At 37.4% G+C, this 18,662-nt stretch overlaps 1 protein-coding gene across 1 annotated transcript in view; it reads left to right on the top strand.

Annotated features, from left to right (window-relative positions):
- gpc5a (glypican 5a) overlaps nt 1-18,662 on the top strand; it is a 123,012-nt gene that overhangs the window by 53,146 nt on the left and 51,204 nt on the right. Inside the window, exon 7 of the mRNA XM_069697752.1 lies at nt 4,072-4,192. Within this exon, the coding sequence (XP_069553853.1) occupies nt 4,072-4,192 (121 nt within the window). The remainder of the gene's footprint in view (nt 1-4,071; nt 4,193-18,662) is intronic.

Below are 18,662 nucleotides of genomic sequence, written 5' to 3'. Positions count from 1 at the left end.
ATCTCTTCAGTATGCTGTCAATCATGCAGAACAAAAAGGGGAAAAAGACAGCAGGAAAGGTCATAAAGATGTGGATTTTATGAGATTATCAAAAGCTACAAGTGCACGTGAGCCAAGTAATCTTTCTTTAATATTGATTCTTTTTTGTTTTGTTTTTTGCTTTCATTTCTTTTTAACAGGTGGCCCCTTAACAATTTATAGACAATACAACAGCAATATCAATCTCTGCAGGTGTGTCCAGGGATTAAACAAAGCTTGAGGCAGGTGGATCATAGCTGCAGTATACACGGTTGAGGTGCAGCTTAGTCCCAACACATCAGCCTCCAGCTGCAGTCACCCACTGCATCGAGCAAACAGGACCTTGACTTTCACATTTATGTTTTGGTGGATACCCACAAGAAGCCAAGTTATTCAAAGAAATCATGTTGTGGCAGGCAACCTGAGAACCTGTTGACATGCACTAAAATACCCTCATTAAATTCACAGGATGTCTCCAAACTCCTTTTCATACGAAACATTGCTCTTCCCTAATTTATAAGAAATGTTTTTACTTAATTTTCTTAGGTTAAGATTAACTCATCCTTTGCTAATTTTAATTGCCAGAAATGACATTACCCAACCTCGAATAAAATAAAAGTCTATGTTAAAATATAATAATTTTTAATTATCCAACAAATCAAAGCTAAAAATCTTTGTGAAATCAAAAACGGCAAAAAGAAAACTTTCAACAGAGCAAAGCTCGTGATTTGATGTAATTTCCTGACATTTCTGCAAAGCAGTGCTCAAAATTCGGATTGTTTTCTTCTTGCATTTTATTATTTGACTTTTGTGTCACTGAAAATGTGATGATAAAGACATATTTACTTCCAAACCCTCAGTAACATCATTAGGCTCCGTGTTGGTGTAGTGGCCATGAGGGGAAACTGCAGATCGTGTGACGCGCTTTATTTGGAGAGACATTTTGGGCTGTGTTACACCTGGCACAAATATCTTTGCTAGATTCAGATGGACGCAGTTGTTAAAATAGCAAATGTGTTTGCAGCCATCTGAATACCCAGAAGCGTATCCGTCTTAAAATGTGGTATGGTCGGGTGTATTGTTGGAGCCTTGCTATCTTGATGCAGCTCAATGTGATTGTACCATTGACAAACAAAAATGTTGTCTTAAGGCAATTTTGAGCACTGCTTTGCAGTATTGCTGTTAATTTAAGGGTGCATTATTAAGATAGCAATATATGCACCTACATGGGTGGGTACACAACCCTAATGCAGTCTGCTTGTTTTATACATAGGGACATATGTGGACATCAGTTAGTCTGAGCACAAGCATATCCGTTTCCTCTGCAGTGACATGTTCTTTTCTATCACTTGGGAAATCTGCCATAAGAGCAATCTGCCAGGATACAAGCTCACATGGCTTTTAAAGGGAATGGGAGATGAAACACACTTTTGATTAATTAAGAGATCAAGTACAACCCCTTTAAACAAAGCTCCTCACTTTGCGTTCGGATTATCTGCAGTAAAATGAGAAAAACTGGATTCGAACACACCCTAAATATTGTCTATTGCTTTACTCAACCCTTACTAAATAAACGGATATGAATGAGTGAAGACTTTTTTGATTTGAATTTGCTGAGCATCACAAGCACAAAAGAAACGGTCTCTGAATTGTGCTGCAAGTGTTTTTCTGAGCAAAACACTCACTTTTTGGTTAATTTTTTCACATCATGCCACCTATTGCATGTGGAATAACTTGATACATTAGACATGTTTAAATTTGTTTTCAGTGGCAGTAAATGACATGAGTCACACATGATTGCGAATATTTGACCCCAGTTAAAACTGATTTTTGTAAACACAAATTTCGCCTTTAGTTTTGTAAATGACCAAAGTGCTGCTAGTGTGGATAGATTTTAAATTACTTTAATATTTCATTTAACATGGCTGCCAGAAAAAAGACCGCAACCACAGCAGAGACAAAAAGGATGATGGCAAAAAAAGAAAAGAAAAGAAAGAACCAAAAAAACAAAAAGGAGCTAAATAAATAAAGCTAGATAAAAGTAAAAGAGGACCTCACATGGCTGCTTTATTTTTCCAAAACTAATCACATCTGGGAGCTTTGATTTGCAGGAAATTAACATCAAAATTACGTCTCAAGGACCTTGGCATCCTGACTTAATTAGAATTTTGCCTTTCACCTTTTCTTTTAAATAAATTAGGCTTCCCTATCCTGCATTCTATTTATTCATCCTTCTTTCTTCTTTCTAATCTTGTTTTGCTTAATGATCAGAACCAATTTTTGCTACCTCATTTTGGCCTCTGATTGTTACTCATGTTTTATTTTTAAATCTATAATTCAGATATTCAAGTTCAAAGGGACATCTAGGCAACACTTTGGTGGTCTGCTGCATCTGCACTGCTGAAAAACATGCACACACGGCAAACGCCAAGAGCTCATATTGTTTGGCAATGAGTGACTTTACCTTGATCCGCTAGTTTGATTAAATGATATGCTGGAGATTGAGATGTGGGTGAATTGTGTTCAATCACCAACCACCATGGTCAGAGGCATTACAGCTGTCAGACCGTCGTGAAGCCAAAGAGCGAGGAGTCCTTGAAGTGAACTAAAGCCTGTTACCAAACTATAACAACAATAAACTGCTTTAAAACAAGGATTAATGCTGTGTATTGAAGCTCACAGGGTTGTCTAATAGTTTAATTTCTAAGAGGTATCATAAAGGCTTGATATATGGCTGTTATCAAACCATATATGTGATAGCTGCCTTAGCACTGCCGCAGAGACGCACATTCATACACACGTGTAGTAGAATCGTGTTCCGCCCACATCACAAATCCCACTTTAACCCCAGGGTATGCCTACAAGTGAATTATACCATCACCTTTGTGTAAGTTCAGAATATTTATCATCTTTTTGTATTGCTCTCCACAAGAAGAAGAGATAACAGATTGGATTTAATTCAGTGTGAGCGATTCAAGTTTTTTTTTTTTTTTCTTACAAATCGCCAGAGTATTCCTCAGTGGTGCAAGAAGAATTCAGATGCCACTACTACAATGTAAAAATACTCCCATTAGATGCAACAGTCCTGCAGTTTATACACTATGAAACTACAGAAGTGTTAACAGTCAAATATATTTAAGTAGCAAAATAAAGATACTGATTCTGTGACGTTGTTATTTTGATATTACTGTTACATCAATGTAAAAGTAGCATGTTTCTCTTGTAGCTGCTATTTTCACTCCTACTGTTATCATGTTTTTTATTTATAATTGTAATGTACAAAGTACCCACTAATTATACCTGTCAAACAAGTGAACTGGAGTAAACGTGTATTATTGCCCATGAAATGTAGGGAAATCATTGACTGTAAATAAAAGTGGATGTAGTTTCTGGGTCTGAAAGATGAGGCCAGTGCGGAAGTCCCACACTGCCACTAAGGGTTGGCTGCAAAAACCCTCTGACTCCTTAGACTCCCATTTAACTTCTCTCATGAAATATAAAGTGAATACATTTTCCTTGTCCTTATAGTAAAGTTAATTATATACTTGTGGTGTTGCTAGCGAAAGTCACTCCTTTTTATTATTTTTCTGTCAGTCCATCTGACAATAATTCCCTCATTAATAAGAAAATAGGCTTTAAAAAGGTGTTTTTGGGGGGTAGTGTTTGATTGATTGACAGTCCTGTAGTGTAGTTAGGTTATGGGTATCGGTGGGCGGGACGTAGTGCCGTCTGGTTTCCAGTCAAATCAAGTCGGATCCCCTGCTCGCTCCTCCCCGGGTCGTCCAAATATGGTTACTTCTGGCTTTAAACCGCTCAGAACTAACGAATGGCGCTGGCCAAAATCTGAACTCCGGGCTTCATAATAGGTGACTGCACTGTTGGTTGCCACTTAAGTGAAATGGAAATACATGAAAAAGTAAAGTACAATAATCTGTACAGTACTCGAGTAAATGTGCATTGTTACTTTCTGCTGCTGGTATTGCTGATGTTACATGACTGGAGGATATATGAAAGTACTTACAAGCCCCGCTGTCCTCTGTACTTTGTTCACAGCTACACCCTCCGTGTGGTCGGCAACGGGATCAAAGCTCAGAGCGCCAACCCTGAAGTCAAAGTGAAGGGAGCGGACCCTGTTATAAATCAGATCATTGACAAACTGAAACACATCAATCAGGTGAGACCCTATCCCTTTATTTACAGAAGATTATATAATTTACTTGTTTATTGGGTTTCTCTCTTCCTTCTAAGTCTATATTTCCACCTCTCGTTTTGTCAGACATATGGTAACAGTCTCCTGAGGCAATCTGCCAATTCCCTCTGCTTCTCTGTTGGTTTATGAAACATTCGGTGTCTCTTGTTTTCTTCTCATAAAGCTGAAGCCCTTTACTCTTTTCCTTTAATTCTCCACAAAATTATTCATTTCTATCATTGCTCATATTACCAGAAAGTACTGGCTCATAAAAAACTAGTCTCAAATGCAAAATCATTTCTAGGCAATGAACGAAAAAAATCAATCATTACACATTTAGAAACCCATTTGATCTGGTTTGTGTGTCTTCATATTTACACAATTATTTTTCTGTTGTATGTCAAAATCAATGTTGCTTTTCTATCACCCAATTGGCTTTTATGCACGTTTGTGCTGCTGTGGTTCCTTTCAATGCTGTTTATCTCTCAGGATGATGCGATTAGAGCAGTTCACGGGAGCACTTTCTCTTCTGTAGCTTCAATAACGGTTGCTGTAGCTGCCTTTGAGTTGTTGCACTGCAGCAGCAGCAGCAGGAGCTGCACATGTCTGTTGCTTTGGTTTCCCAAGTGGTGTGCTGAAGGCCAGGTCATCCCTCTTGACCTCATGCTGGCACCCCCTCCCTGACTAATTCACACCATCTGTGGGATGTCAGAACACATAAATCTATATCATAACCATTTGAGAGCCCCTGATCCGCCTCATTGACATTCACTATGAATATGTCTTCCAGTCTTTTTGCATTTCAAATGTGCTTCTTCATTTGTCCTTTTTGGTTCTGTGAATATTTAGCTACATGAGACTTCTTTATCTGCTTGAATTCTCAGAAATTGTTGATCTGCTGCACGTGATTTACTGTAAGTACGATGAAACAGATCATGATCATCAACTCAGCCCAGATTATATAATCATGCTTAATCTGCTGAGAACAAGTACTTCAGTGAATGTAATTTTAAACCCTCTGTTTTTTCTTTTGCACATACTCACCTATTTGTGAACCCATTTTCTGTTCATTCCCAGTTCATTTTAATAATTGATCATTTTCCTCTGCCTCATTAGCTTAAAACCTGTCCCTTATGTCCCTGCATGTTCTGTTTTTGGTTACCTTTGTATTAATAATTGATTAGTAGTTAGCGAGTCACTAATTGATCCCTAGAATAATCATATATATCTCCATCAAAGCTAGATTTAACTTCAGCACAGTCATCAGCTTCAAGGGTTATAGATGAAAATCTTCCTCTAATGAAAGTACATTTGTACATTTGAGATGGCAATACCTGTAAAAACAACACTGGCTTTTGATGATTGGCGGTGAGTGGGTTGCCCGCTAATAATATGGTTGGGGGTTGAATCCCCAGTTCTTCCTCTCTACATGTCCTTAGGAAAGACACCAAACTCCAAGTTGCTCCCTATGTTGGCAGGTAGCTCTGCTGCCATGTGTTTGAGTGGGTGAATGGGAGGCAAACTGGAAAGCACTTTGAGAGCACTAAGGTGATAAAGCGCTTTATAAGTGCAGACCATTTATCACCTTTTAAGGTATGGTTATCTCACTGTTGCCTTCATCACATCCAGCGGAGCAGCATTATGATTCGTTCGGAGTTGTGTTTTTGGCCATTTGGTAAATACTCATTCTGTGTCTGTCTTGTTTTACTCTGTCTTTGGTCCCCACCAACTCTTGAGCAAAATATTTGACTCTTTAGCTCCTAAATGCTCCACTGTGTTCACCAGCTTGTTGCTTACTGTGTCTGTCTGATGTTTGTCACTGAGCTGGTAGTGTGCAGAGTTATTTTGTGCTTTTTTGCTGGTTACAGCAGCCTGCTGTGACTGATAGAGGTTCAGTAAGACTCTAAAGTTTGGATTTAGCCATTAAACAATGCAAGTTTAGGGGCACAACAGAGTGATCATTTCCTGTGAGTTTACCACCTTGACTGAGGGCCCCTCACAGTACACATTTGATCCATAATGTAAACATATTGATGATGTTTTAGTAAACAGGTGCTTGATATCCCGTCCACTTTTAACTGACAAAAGACAAGTCCATTCAGATTTTCACTGTTTTCTGACACCGTTAAAGGTTTGTTTACATTATTAGTGATTGTAAACACAACGGATTAACAGCTTAACTTTGTTTTCTATAGTGCTACAAATGAAAAATAGACCGTTTAACATGATGCATGAAATGCAGAAATGTTTATCAGTGCGCATGGGTGAAAAATTAGTCATTGATTTTCTTTCCTTTCTCTCTTTTAATCTTTCTTTCTTTCTTTTTCCATTCTCCAAGTTTCATTTGTTTCCATTTAACTTTGAGTTTGTGTGCGTCCATGTGTGCTTTGTGTGAGAAATTGTGTGAACTCATTTGTGGCATCACAAACAAGTAATGAAAAGTGACATTTGGGAACATCATTTGATATGTTGCTCATCATCAGTTTACTCGCAACTGAAAGGCAAATCTTTGGTGTGTGTGAAAAAAAACTAACTGAGGTAGGTCTAATTTGTAAAAAAACACAATGTGACATTTCCTTTCAGATTCATGGTTTGTACAAAATTACTGTGCAGAAGTTGTTTTTTTGTTTTTTATTTGCTTCAGTTTTGGAATAATCTCTCTTTGTAATGTCTTAAAGTTCCCTGCCATAATACAAAGGCAATGACAATTTCTGTCAAATGTTTCTCTTTGAAACATTTTACTTGTAAAAAAAAAAAAAACAGACAGTTTATTCAGACATGAATAACAAGCAGGGTTTAAAATTAATTGAACATCCAACACTAATTAACTGAAGTCTTAAAAATAAGTTGAGTGTCGATTCACTGAAATGTAAATGCATTTATACAGAATTTACACACAAAAGACATAATGAAAAGACACTACAACCTCAACACAGTTTAAACCAATACATATTTTTTTCTTCCTGTTATGTTGGGTGTTTTCTGTCGGTCTCTAAACAAACCCACAACTGCTATGTAACGACATTGTCAAATTGACACAACTATGGTAGCGCAAAGACAAAGAACAGTTGTATGTTAGGGTTATAGTGTTGCTTTTATAAAATATATTATATGTATTTACATATAATATTTATATTATATTATAATGATATAATATTTACATGTATTATATATTACAAATATATATAAATATAAAATATATTTATAACGAAACAAAGCTCGTGGCAGTCAGTTGTTTGGTCGGTGGTCAGTTGGTCAGTAGTTCCTGCACTTTGGTTCAGACTGAAATATCTCATTAGTCATCATATTGATTGTTATACAGTTATGTGGGTCCTGACGATGAATCCTAATGGTAATCCACTATCTCCACAGAATTTGCAATTTTTGATTTGGAAAGAAATATTTTGACATCAATTGAATAGATTCTCATAAAATATGGTTTACACATTTATGTCCTCCTCAGGATGAACTGGATTAACTTCAACCCCCCCCCCCCCAGACTTTTCAGGTAGTGCTTTTGTTAGTCAAAATTTGTATCAGATGCATTTGGTTTATATGTCAATTCTTGCAAAACTGTCTTTGTGTTTAGCGTCTATAAGCAGTTAGCATTGTCATTGTGAGCTTGTTAGCTTGCAGCATTTAGCTCAAAACACTGCAGTGCCTAATAGCCATAGCAGGTAGACTCTTCAGATCAAAAGTCGTAGCATGAGCAACACGTAAGCAGAGCATTAGCTCTGGTTCACCTTTTGAGGTGTTCAGGCCAAGTGGCACCCGACTCCTCCCTCGATTTACCTCTGTGCCCATTTTTGGAATTATTTGGGAGTTTGGGTGGTCGGAGCCACGCACATTGAGCTTCAGTCCTGCTCTTGAGTGAAGTCACAAAGACAATGTCCATTTTTTTTTTTTATACAGTCTACGTTTCAGGCTCGGTATTAAGTACTGAGTTGTAAGTCATTTGCATTTTGGAAGTTCTCAGAAGAAGTTATGCAGTTGGAAAATACTGTAAAAAAAGCTTTGGTTTCCGTTTGCACGTGTATAGCACGAGTAAAATGTGTCACGCTACTTGTGTAAACACCTGGAATGATTAAAATGTCTATCTATTCTGTCAGACGGGCGTGAAATTGAAAAGTAAAGCTGAAATGATTTCTATGTGTACAAAGTTTAGTCTTGTTTAGACATGGGGGTCAGTGTGAATATGATAACATCATTTGTAACATGAATTATCAAGGAACCTGTATGAAATTACTGAAATTTCCAACCAGTATGACATTTCTTGGAGCTTAACAACACACATGAAGCTTTCTATTTCATCCACTTTGATACTTTTAAGCAAAGTTGTTCCAAAAATATCAACAGTTGTTATACCATAACTTAATAATAGCAACCTGAAGATAGTGATAATTGGTTCCGGGGAATACAAATAGTATGCCGCTAAAATGTCAGAGTATGAAAGTGTTTCTTTTAATTAAACAGAATGAAAAACAGGAGCCTTTGTATGAGGTTGATAATGCAGATTTAGCTGTGAAATAAATAATATCTTAATAATTGTAAATGTTAGGTGATTATCATGATCAACTACAATCCTAAAAACATTTAATTGCTTTAAGTCTTAAAATTGTTTCACATCACCTGGATGAAACAAACTTAAGTCGGAGGCAGGAAAAACACCAACTGCAACATTTTTTTGTAAATTTGTAAATTTCAACCACTCATTTACAGTATATGTTTAAACTGATAAAGCTGAATCTTAGGTTATAATTTCTGTTCATAACAAATAGATGTATTATAAACAGGCTTTATGTCTCTTGGTAGTACAAGCTTTTTGAGACACAAAACCATCTTCAACAATGTAATACAAACATTGGAGATAATGGTAACCAGATTGCCGTTACGCTCCAGCTTCAAGATTTTGCAGCCATTTTTCAATGGTCAATTTAAAATCAGACAATTTAAAATCTTGTCCAGAAGTGACTGTTTGGATGTGATGGCTATTCAAAAATCAAGTTTACTTGGAAAGAAGTACCCTCAAAAGTGTGATTCAGTAGTTAAAACCCACTTGCCCTTCTGCACAAGTGCTGTTTGCCAGATCTGCATGGTCTGTGCCAGCCCTGCTTCCAGCACATGTAGATGAAATCAAAATAAAGATATTGTGCTGATGGCGGAGGGTAGACGGTGAACCTTGCAGGTTTTATGTGTAGTCATGATGGTAACCATCCAAATGAGTGTTCAATGAGCTGTTCTTGCTGTAAGCTATTCCAAGGTTTTGTTTGGGTTTATGGGAATTCAAGATGCAAATAACAAAAAATGAATTGTACCAACATCTCCGCTACACTCGAGCCAAATTACACTCCATCACTGAGTCAAACAGATTCTCAAAGGGAAGTGCTTTGTTGTGCTGCTTGTAAGCCTCATAACAGTTAATAATGCACTGACTTACAAAATAATTAATCATTGTGTATGCTCTACTCCAAGTTATAGACAAACAGTATTCAAAAGTGTTAGGGAACTGAGATTTACAAATAAGATTAAAAAATGTGATTTATATCTTTTAAAAGTCAAATAGCAAATAGTGTCCATCCTTTTTTGTCCCTAGAAGCACTGATTTGGAGCTGTATCTTTTCCATTAGACTGATGGACCTAAAAAGAAACCCTCCAGAAATTCTTTAAAAAATGTAAATACCCGCAGACCTTTGAAGGAGGAAATCATTTTAGATTGTTGGGCTAGACCAAAAAGTGGGACCTTTATATATATATATATTTTTTTTTACTGTGACCATAAGCTTTTTCCAACATTAACCAAGTAGTTTTCTCTGCCTGAACACGTTAGAAACGGCACCGTTTCAGAAGGCAGCAAAAGTGCTAGAGGGCTGTCTTCCCTGATCAAAAGTGCTATTTTTTTTTTAGTTGAACCTTTTATAACTTTAAAATGTACTGTTTAAGATAATATAACCAATCAACATTGACCACCACATGCCCAAAACTCTACCACCTCTGCAACATCATCACAATTATCCACCCCCCTGGTCGGCTAATCATCTGCCTTTTAGAGTAGCTGAGCCAACGTTAATGTAAACAAGGTTTCCAGATTAAAATCACAGAGAAGAAAATGGAAGTTGTGAGTGATAGTCAGGTGGAGCCAGACTACAGTTCTTGTGGGGTAAATGGAAGCACTGCCAGTGCTGCAGGCGAGCCAATTGGTGACTGAAGATATTTACATATATAGACATGTAAATGTAGCCAATCAGTGTCATTCAATATGATAATTAATTAATTATTTCATCCCCCCCAAGCAGGATTCAGCAGGAGTGTAGTGTAAAATTCTCTTCTATAAAATCCATTTGAGAGAACATCGGTGGAGAAACAATGAGCCAACATAAAAGGCAAGACAAATACAACATTACCTATTAGAGACATAAAACATTAATCTGAAAAAAAAATGAAGAATACCTATCAGAGTACTTTCTAACTGCAGCAATCACCAAGTACTTTCTATTATTCTAACAGTCAAAAGTTTTAGTTCAGCTACTTAATATTCTCGGTCTATGAACTTTCGTAGAAACATTTGATTGGCATACACCATTACATGATACTATTATGATTGATTGAAAACAGTTTATTTTCAACAAGAATTTTAAATGCAGAGGAATATCTTAGCCCAGAGTTTCTACAGCGGTTAATGTTTGTAAGACAGCTTGTTAGTTAACATGGCAACTAAAACTCCTGTTTTTATTTCCAAGTCAGAAATATGGAAATTACTTGTGTATTTATACTGGGAGTCAACAGAGGAAGGTGAACTCTTCCAACTGATGTTGTGTCTTGTATTATACATCTGGTACGATTCATTTAGCAGCTTGTGTCTTCACAGTCCTTGAGTCTCGTTTGCATTATCATCTCACCGGGACTTGACTTGCAAATGGGTTGGATTTGCAAATAGTTCTGATTGGCATCTCATTAGCTGCTAAAGTGTTCCACAAGTGTCAGCCTGCGTGTTTGACCTGAATTGTCATTTAACATCAATTCTAAACCGTCATGTTTTATTCCTCTGCTGTTTTTAAAGGTGTTGATTGTACATGTCAGGAGGCACAGAGCACGGTTTTACACAACAGGGAGTCTCAGTAAGGCATGATCATGCTTTACTGACAATGTGGCGGTTCAAAATTGAAACTGGTGCTTGAGAAGGTGGGTGGGTGTTAAATGATGAGTCCTTGAAATCTGAATTTAGTGAATTTATGTGTGGTGGATGAATACTAAATGCAAGAAGAGGAAGTAGTGTGTGTGTGTGTGTGTGTGTGTGTGTGTGTGTGTGTGTGTGTGTGTGTGTGTGTGTGTGTGTGTGTGTGTGTGTGTGTGTGTGTGTGTGTGTGTGTGTGTGTGTGTGGTGGGGTGGGGTGTGAAGATTGGGGAGGGTGGAGTGGTTAATGGCAGCTCAGTTTATGACCAGCAAAAACATAAATTACATATACCAGTGCACACATTCATTCTATTGTACACGAGTGACTGGGTGCACATCTGCGTACGTGTTCACTACAAAGCACACTATACCGGTAAATCACTACAGTATTGGTGCACATTATTAATATAATGAAACTTCTCTTAAAGCATGTGTGCATGAATGCCAAGTTGCCTGTTTGGCTTGAGAGAAAGAAGGAAGTGTACCCTGAAATATGGATGAAAGCAAAAGGTGGAATGCTGTTACCTTTAAAGACATCCTTGTTGGGCATTTTTATGAGGATGAGAATGATGCGTCCATGCAAATATTGATTTTTTTGTGTTTTTCATCTACATATCAGAAATGTTCTTTACGATTTCCATTTATTTGCCCCTGACCTTGACTAGCTACAGTACAGAAACTGCTCCCAGTTTCCCAAGCATTAAATGGAAATGTAACATTACTATTCCACAGCCGAGACCACAGGAAAACACAAAACAGCAATGCAGCTATTGACAAATTCGTCCTGCAATCTGGGCGTACAAACTCTAGATTACATCATGTTGCTCATCAGCAGCTCTTTCCTATGAATTATTTGTTGGCTCCTCTCCTCCTTGCCTGTCCTCTCCTCTTGATGTGGTAAAACCCATCAAGAATCTATAAGTAGGCCCTGTCCCTGTGTCTCTCAATCAAAATCAGGGGCAAGCAGCTCCTCACCCAGTCTGCAGGCTGAATTATTTACCAGTCATTGATGTGGTGGTTGACCAGCAGTTTTGCTTGTGAATAATTCATATCCCCTATCCTCTTAGTCCAAAGGATTAACAGAGAATATATTCACATTTTATTTGTTGTGCTCTTAAATTTCCATACCACAGTGTGACATGTGTCTGTTATAAAAGTCAATTTAGGGAGCAAAGACAATCTTATTTACAACATCGTCCTGGTGTCGAGATGGAAAAAAAGTTTTAAGAACATTCCCACTGAATACGATGTACACATTCTGTTTGTTTATTTAATTCCTGTTGGTACCCAGCAAGGAATCTGTAAAGGCAGAGATATAAGGACTGTAAGTGAGTCTTAATTTGAGACAAATTCACAAACCTGTACCACGATAATTAGTTTTTTATTGTGTCATTCATTATACCCAAGAGGTAAATTCAGTATATAAATACATTCACGGACAAATCTAGCTAAACGGCATGCCGGTAAATACCTTTATCTTAAGTGATTGTATGTTCTTCTGCTTTAAGCACGAGCAGCATAATCCTCCTCATGTAATCGGCATTTCATTTCTACCACACTGCAAAATCCCATTTGAATAATACATACTTTTACATTTTAACAGCCATCTCTCCTTTGAAATACACTCATGTCTATTTATTTTTACCAATGTGGGAAATGTAATGCAAATGCAATTTGTCAGACAAAATGTTGATTTGAAATACATTGTTACTAATGATAATAGTTAATACAGTGAACCCTCCTTTATCGCGGGGGTTACGTTCCAAATAGAAACCGTGATAGGCGAAATCCGTGAAGTAGTAACCTTTTTTTTTTTTTACAATTATTATACAATGAAATACTCCATAATACATTGAAACCAAAGAACAAAACCTTTTTACAGGCCCAAGCATTTGTTTAACAAATAAAAGTACTGTATAAATGTTTTTTTTTTTACAAATAACTACTGTACTGTAAAATAATAATTTTAATCATCAATACGAACTGAAGGCTTCAAATTGCTGAGATCGGCACCGCCCCACTGCGACCCGAGTCATTGGATTAGAACGGGAGGAAATGAAAAATGATTATGAAAACAAATACAAAGTACAGTAGGACAAATAGTGACTCGTGTATTTCACTGCTCTTCTGACTGAGCCGCTGCATCCTGACTCCGCTCTGCAGCGGTTCTTTCTTCTAAAGCCCGCGGTGCAGGTGTGGTTTTTCGAGAGAAGAACATAGTTATCGGTAGTTGTTGTCGCTCTTTTTTCTTCTGGGCAAAAAGATTCTTATAAACCGACATGCCACCATCGATTATTTTTAATTTGGCAAGCTGTTTTACGTACGTGTACATATTAAACCGCAACGTTATTGACAAACAGGTAGAGAAGAAGCGGAGAGACTGTTTAGCCAATCAGAATGCAGAACACAATGCACGATGCAAATCCGTGAAGCAGCGAGACCGTGAAAGGTGAACCGCGTTATAGCGAGGGTTCACTGTATTACAAAAAAAATGTAAACAATGTTTGGTGAAAAATGCTCAATGAATTTTCCTATCGTATGTGCTCTGCTAAAGTATGGCTAAGATATGGATGAGTTCAGATAATTGAAAACACTTGGTTAAGGTCCAGAAATGTGGTGCTTATGATTAAAAAATGTAAATCAAGTCTTATTGTTTACTCTCCAGAAATTCTTTTGAAAATCCCATCTGTCAGTACTTTCTGAGGTCCGTATGTACTTTATGACTCTGGCCCAACCCCAATGGCTCCCACTGAGGACATAAGTCTATAAAAATAGGTCACAAATAAATACATAGACAATTTTTTTTTCAAAGCTAAGCAATTTTCTATAATAGATGTTATATTGTTTTTAGAAAGCGTTAACCTATTTGTTTCCTGATCGGGCATTTGTTGGGAGACTATTTTCAAACACGGATTTAATATTCATGGCCGCAGCTCAATGTAAGTGGGATTGTCTGAAAATAAACTATGCCCATTTTCAATGTAATGAAGGACCAGGTAGCACACAGATGTGATCTTTTAGAAATACGTTTTGGAGGTCTGGAGGAATAAGCTTAAAAGTATATCAGACTGCATGTGCCGGTGGGATCAGTTTTTCTCTGGTTCTGGTCATTTTTTATGAGAGAAATACAAGCTAATGTCTGAATTATCCTTCAATTTGTTTAAAAAAAACATGTTGAGTCATATGACAACTTGATTCATGATATTATTAAAAGATTCACATTATATTCTAATTTCTACTCTGGCTTGTCACTCACTGACCAGCCACCTCTTTGCTGCTGCTGACACACTGTCAGTGGTACGGCTGAAGAGATGGAGATGGGAAATGACATTGTGTGTCTTGGGAGCCGAGTCACATCCTGACACTTTTTTTTTTGCTATGACTGGCAAATATGATCGTTGTAAGATCTCTCCCCCACCCTCTGTTTACTGATAGTAGAACATGTTCAAAGAGAATACTAATGAGCTTAAAAATCCATGCACAGCTTGATTCATCTCTTGGATCTCTGAAGGTGTGATTCATTCTGCCAAATGACACCCTGCACCTCTTTAGGAAATGTACCCTGTACATAATCAACAATCTGACTAGAAATGTGTGCGTTAACTTGTCACTGACAGTTCATCTGGAAATTTGAATTCTATGCAGTTTTTTGGGATGGCTGTAGATCTACTAGATTTTGTCGGTGGTGGGAAATATGGACTGGATGGTTGTGCAGGCAGGATAAATGTAGCGATAATGCTTTCTCATTTACAAGATGCAGTAACATGGCAGACACCTTGTTCCATTACTGTAGATGCAGCTGAAGCATACACTTCTAATGGTGTGAGATCACAAATTGGAGTTGACAGCTGAGTGAGAATTTTAAACGCTAAATGACAGTGACATTTTCTTTTCTCTGCATGCTGAAACAATACATGGTTTAATCTTTTTAATGACTCTATATAGAGGTTAAACAAACCAAAAAGTTGAATTACTCTTATTTATGTTTTTACTTTTACCTAATTCAGTTTGTTTACTCCAGAGGCAGATTCCAATATCTGTGTTATTAAAACTTTCACTGTGGCACACACAACCTCAAAGAAGACAAAAAAAGAAACCATAATTAAGTGATACTTTAGAAATATAACATAATAAACTCAGAATTATCTACTTTGTAGGCACAGTTTTAGTGTCTGTGTATGTTTGTGTGCAATATTCATTAGTCTGACTACATGTGGGAAGAAACTGTCTCAGAAATAGGTGGTATGTGATTTAATGCTCCAGTAGCGTTTTCCAGATGGCAGGAGTGGGGAAAAAAATATGTGTGTGGGCTGCATGGCTGGTGTCCTTGATGATGCTTTGGGCTTTCCGTATGCAGCGGGTAATGAAGATATCATAGAGTCGTAGTAGGGCTGTGCCAGTATATTTTTGATGCAGGCTTTACTATGTTTTGCTGCAGCTTCCAGTCCTATACAGTCAAAACTGCCAAATCATATATTGTGATGCAGCTTGTCAGCGTATGCTCTCGGTGCAGTGGTGAAAGTTAAGCTAAGACTCGGTTCCCATGCCAAATCTTTTGAGACGCCTCACGAATTGCCGTCTTTTTGGTTATTTCCTGAGCTGGGAGGAAGCAGCTGGTATTATGAAGAATTTTGTGATGTGTGGAGCGGTGAGTTTAAAAGTTTATAAAAAAATATATCAGATGGTTAGGGCTTGTTTGAGGGTAGGGATTGGAGGTTACCAAAGACAGCAAAGGAAAGAGTGTATTTAAATAACAAATAAGTCTCAATTAATCAGTTTATATAGAATTAATATCTATAAAGTAATAACACTAAGATGGCAACTGTGTGAGGCTGCACTTTGGTACAATAGTGCTTTAACGCTCACAAAAACAGCTTTAACACTCTAATGTTTAGCTGATACAATGTTTACCATGTTAATCGTCTGTAGCATGTTGGCACACTAACATTAGCTCATTAACAGTGAAGACAAAGCACAGCTGAGGCTGCACTGGATGTTTTGCAGGTATTGGTGATAAACCAAAGTACTGGACAAAGTAACATTTTGACCTGATGATGACCCCAGAGAAAAGTTCCAGAGATCACAGCAGTCATTAATATTCAACCTCAGGGCACAATGGATAAATTTAATGAGAATCCATCCAATATTGATATTTCAGTCTGGACCAAATAGTGGAATGACTTATAGACCCTTATTATCATCACAGGAGCTGTAAGTCTAGCATTAGAGAAAAAAAAATCCCAACTATATTCAAGTTTTTATTAATCATGTTTGCAGGAGAGACGGTGCTGCTTGGTTGTTGTGAGTTTCAGTGTGCAGTGATTGAATCTGTGAACTGAATTCTTTGTTGTATTTTGTTCATAACGAGTGGTGTGATGGGTGGAATACAGTGTATGTGTGCATGTGTGTGTGTGTGTGTGTGTGTGTGTGTGTGTGTGTGTGTGTGTGTGTGTGTGTGTGTGTGTGTGTGTGTGTGTGTGTGTGTGTGTGTGTGTGTGTGTGTGTGAATGAACAGACAGACTATCCACAATACACTTCCACTTACATATCTTTTAAAAATTATTGTGGGCCTTGAGCCTTGGTTATATGGCCACAAGTCAAGAGCTGGATGAGCTGCGGGGTCATCGACGTGAGGTTTTGTAACTTACTTAAACATGAAAGCCATTTCTAAATCACTGGTTTGAACGAGCCACTACATACTGTTTCATACCGATTTCTGGCTGAACACATCAAATACTTTGCGCAGAATGAAAACCAGCTCAAAATCCTATAAATACACTCACTGTCGGATTCCGACTGTAATAACCACAATATAAATTTTCTGTCTTTCTACCCTTATCCTCAACCATGGTTGATATTTTTCTTTACTGAGGGCCTGATATCGAAGAGTTAGTTAACTCATAGTTAAAGGTCATAGTTGCATAAAACAGACTTTTGACTTCATAGTAAAAGTGTGACCACTATAGCTTCTAGGTATGTTCACAGCTTTCCCTGTTGGAAACAGTGATCTTTTTTTTCGTGCAGTGTCCAACTTGTGCTTATGGTGTGAAAGCCTGGTATCGGAACTATTGTTAAAATCAGCCAGTTACAATACCAGAGAGAAACTAAACAATTTCAACAGATGAGGGTAATGGAAATGTGTTTACTACAGCATGTTCCTAGTCCTCTTTTACTCTTTCGAATGCTTCAAGTTCAGCTCTTTTTGATTAATTGCTTCCAATTAGATGTGGATGGATAGAAAGGGTCTTTAACAGTGAAGAACAGACACAGCAAATAAAGAAATAAATTAGGAACTACAATGTATCTAATGATAAATAAAGGTAGCCCAGATGTCTATCTCTGTCAAATAAATGCCTACTTCTCTTTTTAGCTGAGATTAGAACAGTTGTATCCAAATTGTTGGGCACCTCTGGGCAAACGTCATATTTCATATCTGGAAGATGGTTTAAAAACATCTGTGAACTTAAAGTTAACTTCAAGGAAGGGTGGGTGAAAATTCATATATCAAGAGCAGAAATACTGGTTATAAAATGTGTTTGTAAGCTGTAATACCTTTCAAAGGGCATGGGAAGTGCAAACCTAAGGTGGCCAAACTTTCCGTGTTCCACAATTACTGTTTGATGTATTTTTTTGTGATAATGAAATAAAATATAACAATGCATGAATTTGTAGAAAGGGTTTTTGTCATTATCTCATGTAGTGTTAGCTCTAAATTAGTGCAGCAATTTTAAAAAAAGAAGAAAACGTCCAATTAGTAGGGGATCTCTGTTCACAAAATTCATAGTGTGCAGTAGTGCAGTTTATTAGCACATAGGCGGTCTTGTTTGTGAAAAGAGTAATTTGTATTATTTGGTCATCACTACCTCTCCACACTGCAATAACAGCCAGAGTCCTACCCAAGGGGACCTACCCAGACTGTGAACAAATCAAAGCACCTGTCTCCCAGCCAGTGTTGGACAAAACCCCATGCCATTCTCAGAAGAGAGACTAATAACACTGTTAGGCAATTCAGGTTCGCTTCATTGTGCGTCAGAAAGAGCAGTACGGCTGCTCAATAGAATCAAACACAGAGCAGTTACTCCCCCGGCCCAGAAAAGCAAAAGAATCGACTAAGCCTGTTGATTGACGGGCTCAGCCAAACATGACTAATGTTTCCTCAGCTTGGGAACAAATGAGTTTGTTGTGAAATATTATTAGCTAATAAGAATTGATTATTTAATTAATACTGTTTGATACAAATCAAGTCATCTGTCAGAAACCTCACATACCAAAAGGTTTTCTTTT

The sequence above is a fragment of the Brachyistius frenatus genome, unplaced genomic scaffold (genome assembly GCF_029030835.1).
Source record: "Brachyistius frenatus isolate BFR_SWC_R1_liver_20210118 unplaced genomic scaffold, ASM2903083v1 Contig_24, whole genome shotgun sequence".
Classification (NCBI taxonomy): Eukaryota; Metazoa; Chordata; class Actinopteri; family Embiotocidae; genus Brachyistius; species Brachyistius frenatus.
Note: the sequence above shows the minus strand (reverse complement) of the source record. Positions and strands in the feature narration are given on the sequence as shown.